Source organism: Erpetoichthys calabaricus, chromosome 1 (genome assembly GCF_900747795.2).
Source record: "Erpetoichthys calabaricus chromosome 1, fErpCal1.3, whole genome shotgun sequence".
NCBI lineage: Eukaryota > Metazoa > Chordata > Cladistia > Polypteriformes > Polypteridae > Erpetoichthys > Erpetoichthys calabaricus.
Window position 1 is genome coordinate 179650387 of NC_041394.2, and position 12856 is coordinate 179663242.

The 12856-nt window shown below is 36.4% G+C and overlaps 1 protein-coding gene across 13 annotated transcripts in view; it reads right to left on the minus strand.

The window, feature by feature from the left end:
• LOC114654314 (IQ motif and SEC7 domain-containing protein 3-like) overlaps positions 1-12856 on the minus strand; it is a 782842-nt gene that overhangs the window by 453576 nt on the left and 316410 nt on the right. For 12 of the 13 annotated variants that reach the window (XM_051930709.1, XM_051930707.1, XM_051930705.1 and 9 more), the window contains exon 3: positions 7554-7854. The exons of the other annotated variant lie outside the window; for it this stretch is intronic. In XM_051930709.1, the coding sequence (XP_051786669.1) occupies positions 7554-7854 (301 nt within the window). The remainder of the gene's footprint in view (positions 1-7553; positions 7855-12856) is intronic. 13 annotated transcript variants of the gene reach the window in all.

The window sequence follows — 12856 nt, forward strand, 5'->3', positions numbered from 1 at the left end:
GATTAGTGTCAAATCTGAAGGAAACCAGGCTTTGCTCATCACCTGTGTCCTATCATTCTAGTGGTGAATCATGGGGATTGGGGGGTGGGGGGAGGGGCAGCATCATGCTTTGTGGTTGCTTTTTAGTGGCAAGGACTTGGAGAAAAGATAGGGTTGAAAGAAAACCGAACTGAGCAAAATACAGATATATCCTTAGTGAAAACCTGCTCCAGAGTGCTGTGGACCTCAGACTGGGCCAAAGGTTCACCTTCCAACAGGACAATGACCCTAAGCACAAAGCAAACAGCAAACAATAAACAGGAATGGCTTAGGGGCAACTCTGGGAATGTCCTTAACTGACCCAGCCAGAGCCAGTACTTGAACCCAATCGAACATGTATGGAGAGACCTGAAAATATCTGTCCACTGGTGGTCTCCATCTAACATGACAGAACTTGATAGGATCTGCAGAGAAGAATGTCAGGAAATTCCCAAATCTAAATATGAAAAGCTGTTACACCCATTAAGACTCTAGGCTGTTATTGCTGCCAAAGGTGCTTCACCTAAGTACTCAGTCTTAATACTTGTGCCAAACTGTGATATTGCAGTTTTCTTATCTTTAATAAATTTGAAAAAAAAAATCTAAAACTCTGTTTTTGCTTTCTCATTCTAGAGTACTGATTGTTGTTTGATGAGGAAAAAACAAGTAATTTAAACAATTCTAGCACAAGGCTGCAACATAAAACTGAAAAAAGTGAAGAGATCTGAATACTTTCAGAATCCACTGTAAAGTAACAGGACATAACTAACAATTGCACCATCCTCGCCACATTCCTGAAATTACATAAGGTAACAAATAAGACATAACAGCCCTATGAGTAATGTGGTAAATGAAGTTCCAAGTGGTTTTCTAAAGAAAACTTCACACAGCATCATCTTCAAATGCAGTAATATCTGGCTATAATTTTTTTCTAGCAGGATTAATAATCAGGCAGCAATTTTCTACATCATTTCATATGCCTTCATAGAAGCATCTGTGGTCACATTGTTATAGATATGGTGTCATTTACACGTTAAAAATTCATAGAGATTCATATCATGGAGAATATCTGCACATGACTCATTTTCCTGAATTCCTGTGAAGGATGTTCATGCATCCCATAACAATGTACTTTTATCATCATTTAGACATATGCACCTTTAAAAGCCCAAGCATGGTTGCTCAGGAGTATGTGAGTTTCATTCAAATGCATAAAGAATCACTTTCACACAAATGCTTCTCTCATATTGCTTTCAAAATTTCAAATGACTTCTGCAAAAAGCAAAGTACCAGTGAATTTGGTATCTTTCACAATTTTAGGAATTAATTTCTTGGAAGTGGTTGCTTTTCACCTGGAGCAGAATTGTTATACCTTGCACTGTAATATAATGAAGGACTCAACAGTGTATGAGACCTGGAGAAATAAATCGCTTTCGTCTTGATGAAAAATGCACATGCAACTTTATCACATAAACAACAACAAACACAGCAATTAGGGCTCCGGAGAAAGCAGTCTCTGCTTATTTTAAAATCAGATTACAGTTATGAAACTTTTTATGCTGTGTCTGTTTATAACATTTCTGTCAAGATGCACAATGAAGAATTGTGCACAAACTTATTTTAGCAGAAAAAAATAAAAGCCTAATAAAAAGTGACTTCAAATTCCAGAGCTTCATTCTGTTGCAAATTAAAAATTTGAAAAATATTGCTAAAATTACTCATTTGAAGACTGGTCTGTTTGCTACAGTAGCAACATAAAGTAATCAAGATGGCTTAAAAACAAAGTGACTGACTGCCAAAGGCAGATATTTCCAAGGAGACCTGAGAGCTCATCAACATAACAATACAAAAAGAGCTCAGAGCTAGAGAAAATCAGAGAGATAGTGGTTTCCAAAAAAAGATGTGTGTGTGTTTATACAAACTGAATAAATGAGCTGGAGTCAAACACAAAAAGATTTAGGGATGCTAAAGAAAACTCCATTTATTGGAAGGTAGGTAGGAAAAATAGAAAACAAATGACTTCTTCTCAACCCAGAGGTAAACGCTGGTTGATTGTTACTACCTTTAATGGCAAGTTGATTATTTCTGTGATAGGTGAATCCAATCCCTTCTTGCTCTTCAGATGTTAGGCTACCAGATGAAGGTGAAGGACAATTCTGACTATCCCACATCTTCTTTGCCATCCTGTTCCTCTGTATACTCTCCTGTATTTCCTCATTCCTCAACCAGGTTTCCTTTTCCTCCTTCCTCTTTCCAGATGTCACGCCAAGCACCCTTCTTGCTGTCACCCTTACTACATCTGCTGTAGTTTCCCAGCTGTCTGGTAACTCTTCACTGCCACACAGAGCCTGTCTCATCTCCTCCCTAAACTCAACCTTGCAGTCTTCCTTTTTCAACTTCCATCATTTGATCCTTGGCTCTGCCCTTACTCTCTTCCTCTTCTTGATCTCCAACATCATCCTATAGACCACCATCCAATGCTGCTTAACTACACTTTCCCCTGCCACCACTTTGCAGTCTTCAATCTCCTTCAGATCAACTCTTCTGCATAGGATATAATCTACCTGTGTGCATCTTCCTCCACTCTTGTACGTAACCCTATGTTCCTCCCTCTTCTTAAAATTCGTATTCACCACAGCCATGTCCATCCTTTTGGCAAAATCCACTATCCTCTGACCTTCTTCATTCCTCTCCTTGACACCATACCTACCCATCACCTCCTTATCTCCACTGTTCCCTTCACCAACATGCCCATTGAGATCCGCTCCAATCACCACTTTCTGTCCCTTGGGTACACTGTTCATCACTTCATCCAACTCACTCCAAAAATCGTCTTTCTCACCCATTGCACACCCAACTTGCGGTGCATATGCACTAACAACATTCATCATCACACCTCCAGTTTCCAGCTTCATAATCATTACTCTGCCTGACACTCTTTTCACCTCTAAAACACTCTTGACATACTATTCCTTCAGAATAACTCCTACCCAATTCCTCCTCCCATCCACACCATGATAGAACAATTTGAATACACCTCCAATCCACCTGGCCTTACTCCCCTTCCATTCAGTCTCTTGCACGTACAATATATCAACCTTCCTTCTCTCCATCGTATCTGCTAACTCTCTCCCCTTACCAATCATACTCCCAACATTCAAAGTTCCTACCCTCAGTTCCACTCTCTTTACTTTCCTCCTCTCCTCCTGCCTCCGGACACATCTCCCCCCTCTTCTGCTCCTTCTTCTTAATACTTCCGGTGTCCCACTGAAAAGAGGCCCTGTGATATGGTGTCTGCCAGTGTTACCTTTGTAGAAGTTTGAGCAGACTTCACCATTATGTTCTAGAAATGGCAGTGACCATTGCCCTTGTGATAAATTGCATCATGTGGCTGCCTCACAGCCCCAGTGATGTAGTTCTTGCTTAGTCAGGTTAGTATTTGTGTAGTATTTTACACAATCACACTGACATTTACTCAGACAACAGAAGGGAGAGAATCTCCCTATTGTAACCCCTGTTGCTTTCTAGGGATTACCAGGAACAGGACTATAATTATGGCAGTCTCCATGGTACATCATCTAACCTAGTGCTCTCAGTGACTCTGTCTTGATTGAGTAACAGAGATAATTTAAAAATGGAATAAGAATCTGAAAATCTAACAACATCACATTAAAGTTCAATAAATTCTGAAAAGAATGATACCGAACATATAAATGTAGGTTTTAAAATACAGTAAGCCCGATTTAAAGCAAAAACGTGACATAAAAACATGATATAAAATCGTTGCACTTTTAGGCTTAGGATTTTATATAGAGAGAGTATATATATATATATATATATATATATATATATATATATATATATATAGATAGATAGATAGATAGATAGATAGATAGATAGATAGATAGATAGATAGATAGATAGATAGATAGATAGATAGATAGATAGAGGGTTTATTTCCTGCCTTGCACCCTGTGTTGGCTGGGACTGGCTCCAGAAGACCCCCGTGACCCTGTACTTAGGATATAGCGGGTTGGATAATGGATGGATGGATATATACAGTATAGGCTGAGTCAAAATTATGTTAACACTAATGGTACTGCTATGTATATACGTATATACAATTTTTGTATACAATTTATGTGCCACATATGGTACATATGTTGAACATGATGGTGAACAGGCAGAGACATTCTTGTAAATCATCTTGCACATATGAAGTATTTTTTCTAAATAAATTGTTTCTGCCAGTCAAATGTTAACATACTTTTGACTCACCCTGTGTATATATATATATATATATATATATATATATATATATATATATATATATATATATATATATATATATATATACATATATATATTTGAGGGAATCTAGCATTAATACTTATACAAAATGTATTGCTTCTGCAATCCCACAGACAAGATGCCGTTAACATTTACCAGTGCCCTATATGCCACATTTAATCCAAACCTTCATGTTCATTTTGCTCTTCACTATATTACTGAGAAGAAAGAGGTTAGAAACAAACATTAAATGGGCAAGCATTGTGATATGAAAGTCTAGTACTCTGTCACACAACACACTAGGATTGTATCTCTATTCCTGCCAGGTTTTTCCATTCTGCTGTGCACCAAATATAGTGAGAGTTTTGTGTTGAAGAAGCACATTCATAATTGGTCAAAGTTCAGTTGTATGTGAAAAGTAAATCTGACCTGAACTGAAATGAGCAACAAGATTAAAAAAAAACAGCTGATGTGGCAAGCTGAAATGGATGAAAGTACAGGTACATGAACTGGGAGAGGAAACCAGGAAGCAAAAGATTAGGAGTCAATAGTCAAAATGTAGTTGGAAAATCAAAGAAGAGATATGTAAATCTAGGATACTTTACCATAAGTAAAGAATTCGTCCTAACTAATTCTTTCTTTGAGCACCTCAACAGTTATGTTTAATGTTATTTCTCCCAAAGCTCCAACACCCGGTAAACAGTACTGCTCTCTCAAATAGATCTAAATTAATGGTATCACATTTAATGAGTGCATCAGTCACTTGCTTAATAATGATGAAGTAACCAAGGAAGCGTTGGCTGCTACTGAAAGAATGAAGTGCAAAATGGCAGTGAAATCATGTCATGAAATAAAGAGTATAAAAAAGAAAAATAGGTCAAACTGCACATAGTTAAATCTGACAATAATAAAAGTAATGTTCACAACAAAACCAGAAAAAGAAGGGTATGTGGAGCATCCCCAGTGATTAATTAAAATGGACCCTCACAACTGTATCTGAGAATAGCTCTTGTCTGAGAATGAAATTTTAATTTAATTTTAATAAATAATTTATTATCAAAGTGGTACGTTAATGGTATCATGAAATGTACCACAAATGGGAATGATATATTTTAATTATGAAACATTGCATTGTTAGTTATCAGCGGACAGTCCTACCACAAATGTAAGACACATTTCACAGGGAATTACCCAGAGCTAAGATTAGATGCTGCCCAGATACAATATGTGTTATCTAAGGCAACTGAAGTTTTCTAGTCTTGCTCTGGAGATTACTGAGATGTTTGCAATGCAATACCACAATTTAAAAAATAACATTTAAGTAGGATGAATTCAGTTAAGGTATTTGTATTAGGTATACAAGAGATCTATTCTTGAAACAGTACATGCTAATAATGTTGAAGATATAGATAGTGTTTCCAGACTCTAACAAAGTATTTCAAAGAGTTCACCCTAAGATAATCTCAGGCAACGATGGAAACAGGACTTTTCAGTTTGCTAGGAATGCAATTTAACTATCCATAAGATCTTTTTCAGACTGTGCACAGCTGAGTATAATTCAGCTAAAAACTGTACATTTCACAGGCCTATCTTGTCAAAAGTTATCTACAATGTATCAGGGAGGTGACCCAAATTGTAAACAGTGCCATTAAGTGCCTGCCTCACTAGGTCATATGTTTTGGAAATGCCCCATGCTTACACCATTTTAGGATAGTAAAGGATTTACAGTTACTCTCAATACTTTAAGAGCAATATTTGAAGTAACATCAGTTGAAATAAAACAATACAATAAAAAATTATTGTGTTTTCCTGTTTTTCATTGCTCAGTTTTTCATTTTTTTTACTTAGTTGAAAGTATCATAATGCACTCTACATAAGTCACTTGGAAAGTGACATATTATTTAAAACTCAAAAAAGTCACATTGTTTTTCTTCAAAGAACTGCCCAAAGCTTTTTCCAAATTGGGCAAAGATAATATCATATCATGGTGCTAGTATTTTAAACCCAAAGTAAACTACTTGGTGTGAGCATTTTCCTGCTTCACTTTCTCTTAGTTCAGTGATGAATACAAATCAAAGCAGGGAAGTACTCTAGGTTTTGACCCCAGAAAAAAAATCTTTAAAATTATGCACAGATAAACAGTCATGCTGTATATATGTTTTACATTAATGTGTGCTCATCGTTTCTAAACCACTAGCACAAAATGATTAAACAGTTTGTAATTATCATTGATGTTAAACTATACATTATTTCCATACAATGACATAAATAAGGCCAATTACATAAAGCAAGGGAAAAATAAATGAGTACCTAAAATAAATAGTATAGGCACTACAAAAAAATGCTTCAGAGGAGTTACACCAAGGATGATGAAGTCACTTGTTTACAATATTTCATTGCATTTTAAATATTATATAAATGCAGGGTAACATAACATTGTATAACCTTTGTAGCCCAACTAAGCATTAAAGAGCTTAAAAATATTATGTTATGCCCAAAATATCAAATGTGTTTCAGTTTTTGTTGTTAAACACATTATAATTTAACAAATTCTGAAAGGAGCTTTGCAATTTTCTATTAAACACATTGATATAATTAAAGCATTTTATTTGGCATTCATATGTGAAATACTACACAACTCCAAAATGTCATTTTTGTAGCGTTTGGTATTTTTCAGTCATCACTTGCCCATTATCAGGTGTAACATGGACACATAATAACAAACAACACATGCTTTACCCAAGAAGATAAACTGACGAACAATTAGAGCTGCACATCATGATGAATACTCAATGGTGTCTGACCCCACACTGTATATAATGGTACATCGGGTCCTGAAGCAGAATTATTCCTTGCTACCTACCACATTCATCCTGGCCATCTACCTTTAAAAAGGTGAGAAAATGGAAAACCATAATTTAACAAAAGTAAACTTTAAACATCAAGAAGCACTAGACTACAACAGCTTCACCAGCTCTACATCTAAAAATAGCAGCAACAAAGCCATGCAGTTTCTAGATGGCACAAACAGAATCAAGTGATTTGCATCTGAAACTAAATGCACATGCAAAACAGTGTACTTCAGCATCTAAAAGCAGTTACATATTGTCCATCTATTTGTGCATTTTCCATTTGAAGCCTATAGTGCCTCCTCTGCCCTGCTTCTCCAAAATCCTGGAGGCTCTTGACACCTTCTGTTCCTAATGCTATTAAGTCTTCAAGATTCCTAGGTGCCGATTCCCTACCTGTTTGTTTTTGAGGTCAAGCGAGAGCTCATAGTCAGATGTGGATGAGTGTGAGCAGGAGCTGGCTCCTTTGTTCCTCTGTACCCTCATGGGAGAGGCCGTGTGATGAAGGCTGGCTTTCTGCCCCGCCGTGATGGGCGCACCCCGGCCACCTGCGCTCTCCACTCCAATCAGCGTCGGGCCCCCGCCATCTGGTGTTTGCTGGCCTGTTCCTGCCTCCTCCTCCTCCTCCTCCTCCTCCTCCCCTCTGCCCTCCGTCTCACCTGTCTCCCCCAGGTCACAGCTTGCAGGCTTGGAGTCGCTGCGGAAAGGAGAAAACTGCATGTGAAGCTGAAACCTTCAACTTCTTCTGGGCAGGGTTTTGCTTTACTGGGCCTTGACCACTTTGCAACAATAAGGTCTTGCATACTGCAACTACTTCACATTAACTGGAAGTATTTACTTTAAATTTCATTATCTATGCAGTCACAGTACACAATAATCAAATCCTGTACTTCAAAATATCATGCCCACCATTGAAAGATGAACAATGATATTTCACCATAATCGTAAAGTATTTACATGTTAAACATTCTCTTTTTTCAACAAATATTACAAATGCTAGACAATACACAGTTACCTATTTTGTGAATCTCTTGTCATTATCATTGCAAAAGAAGGAAGGACTTAAGCTTTAGTAAAAGAAAAGCACCATTTAATTTATTATGTCGGTTAAGAAAAAGTAGAAGTGGGTGGGAATTTAAGATTTCCAATGCAATTAAAATTAAAGTAGTATGGTATATTTCAAAAAGGACTTTTTTAACAGAATGAGCTTCTGTACATAAAATGAAATCCAACTTGCCTCCTTCATTTTTTAAATGTGCTTAGGGACTTTTAATGACTTCACATAACCAAATAAGATTAAATAAATAAATGATGAACTTATACGGTTTTTAGTAATTAGTCATACAAGTTTCTAACATCTTGTGTTCCAAACGTGTGTCTGGTGGTTGCCTCTGTGGAGCTTGATGTTGTCCCCATGTCTGTTTGGGTTTTCCTCCTAGTACTCTGGTTTTCCTATCACATTCCCAAAGACATGTGTGGTTGGTTAACTGGAACCTAGCCCCAGTGTGAGAAACTTTGGGTGCCTTGAAATGGACTGGATAAGCTCCAGCTCTCCATGACTCAATTATTATGTATATATGTATGTAAATTAATTGTCTTCCCAAAAATTCACACAAAGTCATTTGTCCATCCATGTTCCAAGTTCACTTTATTCATTGTGGATTTGTACATCTCCTTGGCATCAATTTAGAGATAGGAATCAATGGAGGACACAAAGCCAGCCCATCAGCAGGGTACACTCATGTAATCACCCATACTTAATGGTACACAGCAGGAAAGAGGTTCTCTCTCTCAACCTTACTATTCAGTATATATTTATACTTTCTAACTGTGAAAATAATAAGATAAAATATTCTAACAGATCCAAACTAAATCAGTGCTTTCAAAAGAATACACCACTAGATAATTTTAGACATCACTGGAAACAGGACCTTTCAGTTAGGTGTGAAGATAACGAATGGAAGTCAGCTCTCAGTAAAATATAATCTTACTTGATATGTGCAAAAGATATTCTAGCTGGGGCAGCACGGTGGCGCAGTGGGTAGCGCTGCTGCCTCGCAGTTGGGAGACCTGGGGACCCGGGTTCGCTTCCCGGGTCCTCCCTGCGTGGAGTTTGCATGTTCTCCCCGTGTCTGCGTGGGTTTCCTCCCACAGTCCAAAGACGTGCAGGTTAGGTGGATTGGCGATTCTAAATTGGCCCTAGTGTGTGCTTGGTGTGTGGGTGTGTTTGTGTGTGTCCTGCGGTGGGTTGGCACCCTGCCCGGGATTGGTACCTGCCTTGTGCCCTGTGTTGGCTGGGATTGGCTCCAGCAGACCCCCATGACCCTGTGTTCGGATTCAGCGGGTTGGAAAATGGATGGATGGATGGATATTCTAGCTCAAATCTGTACATTGTCCACATGTACTGAAATTGCCTAATTACTGGCAGCAATGATGTAACAAAGTAAGCACAAATATTCATCAAAGGATTTTGGCTTGTGCAGATCAGTAAACTGTTTGGGAACCCATCTTATGCAAACTTAAAGATACCCAAAGTCATCAAGCACTGTGGCATAAGCAGGTTCCTAGTTGATATTAAAATCTTCAGCAACAGGAGATAATGTAACCCATCAGTCTTCTCTGATGAAAGCATTCACCATGTCAATGTGGGCTTGTGTGCACGATGTTGATGAACGATCAAATCAAGCATCAATTACACTTATTATTCCTGCTTTAAACTCTTCTACCCATTCATAAAATTTTCATTTAGTCATGCTGTTTTCACTTAACAACCAACATCTTTTAGTGAATTTTAACAGGTTTCACTCCATCAGTCCAAAGAACTCTCACTATAGCACATTATTCAACAATGGTACAATCTCACAGTTAATTTGAACTTGGTTTTTAACTAGACCAACGGCAGAGCTCTGTGCTGTGCATGTTCAAACTACCCATAAGGTATTGTGAACATGTTGTATTGTGTCAGCTTCAATCCATTGCAGTTACCATGTAATTTTCATATTGTTTTTACTTTTTGATTTACACTCATACATGTTGAAAAAAATAATTGCTGATTGGTTTAGTTCAGAGGAAGAATGCAGCCAAAATAACCAGATTTATCAATGGTTAAGTATTCTGTGTTTTGGAAACTGTCTAAGAGGGAAAATGATAAAAATGTGAAATACAATAAACTTTTATTACAGGACAAATATTGTAAAAGTGAAACTCTACTGCATTTAGGTTAGGTCATAAGAAATGAAATGCAATCTGATGCACTAGCAATTAAAGACATACCATGGCACCATATACAGCACATTTAGTACAGCAGAGTCCTTTAAACTATCTTGTGATATCTTATTGCAAAAAAAGGAGTTCCAAAATTTAGTTACATAAATGCATATGTAGATAGATAGATGCAGCAGATTAAATGGTGATCAGCAAAAGCAGAAAGCATAAAGAACAATTTATCTGGAAGATTTAAAATAGTGGGTTTGTAATGAATTACTACTTCTGTGTCCCAACGGTTATTAAAATGGCTGTTTTAGCACAATCAAGCCACAACCAAAGACCTTATTGTAAAAAGGCCTTTTAAAGGTTGCTGATAAACTGTTCTCTCATTCCTTAAACAAAAAGCATAATACTGAACCAAAGGAAAAGGAAATCTTTATGTTGTATAGTAAGCCCTAGACAGCAGCAACATTTTCCATCACTCCTACTTCCAAAGTACTGTACACTTTTCACTTGGCTGAACATATTGCCTTAAGGTTATTCATGTCCCTGATATAAATAATAATATACGGTACCAGTGTTTACATAAAGTATAACATTTTCAGATAAGTAGTTTCTGTTATGACTTATGGGTCATAATGAGTCATGTGGGGATGAGCAATTTTTTACTTGCACTTCACCCAATCCATTTTAAAGTCTATATATTTACATTGTGCTATGGAATACCCACTAAAATGTACCCTCACTTAAATTACATCATATTCTGTTAAAGTTTGACAAATGTTGATATGGCAAAATATATATGTAAATACATAAATAGTTAAATGATTTACAGAAAAAAAATAGTTGCAATGAATAAAATAAATTTTTCTTCTGTTTAGCATATCTGCAAATTTTTGCATATTATAGAAGGTGAGACTTTTTTCTTTTAGTGTATGTTCCTCAAATTCACCTTTAACCACTAATAAATGTTTCACAATATATCAAAAAGTATTTTATATTCATTTATATTTATACTTAGATATATGACATTACTATGAAATACTTTGAAAAACTTCCTATGATAAGATACCTCAAATTAATTTTGGGATTTCTCTCTAAGTAGCTGCTTGTGCATGTCAGGCAATCTCAAAACATATTGTGAGATATATCGAAATCACTTTCTGTAATTTTTAAATTATTTAAATAGGGTTCTCCATCTGTTTTATCATATCTCTTTGGCTGTTTGAGAAAATAAACATGGTATCACTTTTGAATATTTTTAAATGAATTTAAATGAATTTAAATTAATTGGATATTTTTTAAACTACATATGAGATGTTTAAAATAACTTTCTTTATACATTCATTTTATGAGCCTAATACACTAGACAGAAACACCATGTGGACAGAGCAACAGTCTATCACATGGCACCTTCGTCCAATGAGCAGTTACCAGTTAACCTTATGTACACACCTTTGTAATATGGGAGCAAACTACCCAGATAAAACCACCACTCATTTGAGGTGAACATATGAACTCCATACAGTTTAGATTACTTTTAAAAGAGGAAGGAGCAGTTTAAAGGTATTTTGAAATAAATCTGAAATATTCAGAAATACATTGCAGAAGTTCCCACATCCCTAAATTGGATTAAGTGGGTCTAAGATTGACATGTTATTTCAGTTATTTTAATATCGGGACATCACAAATGTATTTCAAAATTACAAACTACATTTTCAAATAACTATATACTAAAATGTTAAGAGGTGTAATTTCAACACTGAGTTTGCCTGCTTACACTCAATCACAGTTCAATGCACTATTATTTGAAAATCGTATTATCTGAAATTTTGCAGAAAAGCACCAGAATTTGAATTGCATTAATATTAAGTCCATTTATGGAATGAAAAAAGTCCCCAAACAGGACTCTTTTGACATTAATGCTCCATCTACCGGTGGCTGTGAAAATTATATACTGTATGTAAATAACTTAACCACAAAGTATGGAAAGCAGCAGGACAAATTTAACCCTTTTTTTCACTTACATGCTAATACTTACATTGTTTTTGATGCACAAGACAACGATGGTATTTACCCACCCAAACCAAGGGTTGGCACTGTGTTCTAATGCCTTCTCTCTTCCTCCCTGTGGGGAATGGAAGACTGACAGCTATACCGCCACTAACCTTACATTTGGTAATGGTCCACTGGGACCTGCTTCTTCCTGGCTATAATCAATATTACTGAAAATTTTGCCATTTGAAATCAATTCTGTATTGGACTCCCGTCTAAAAGACATCATTTTCACCTTTGTAAAAAAGGATCATTTTGTTTCATTTATTTCCATTATATGGGGTTACGAATGTGCCTCATACCTTTTCATGTGTTTGCTTCTTTTCTTAAATCCTTACTACTACTCAATACTGCAGTTTTGCACTGCAACAATACAAGTAGCATTGATCACTCACGTGTAAGCGGGCACTGGTAGAATCTGATTTTCCTTTGCTTTT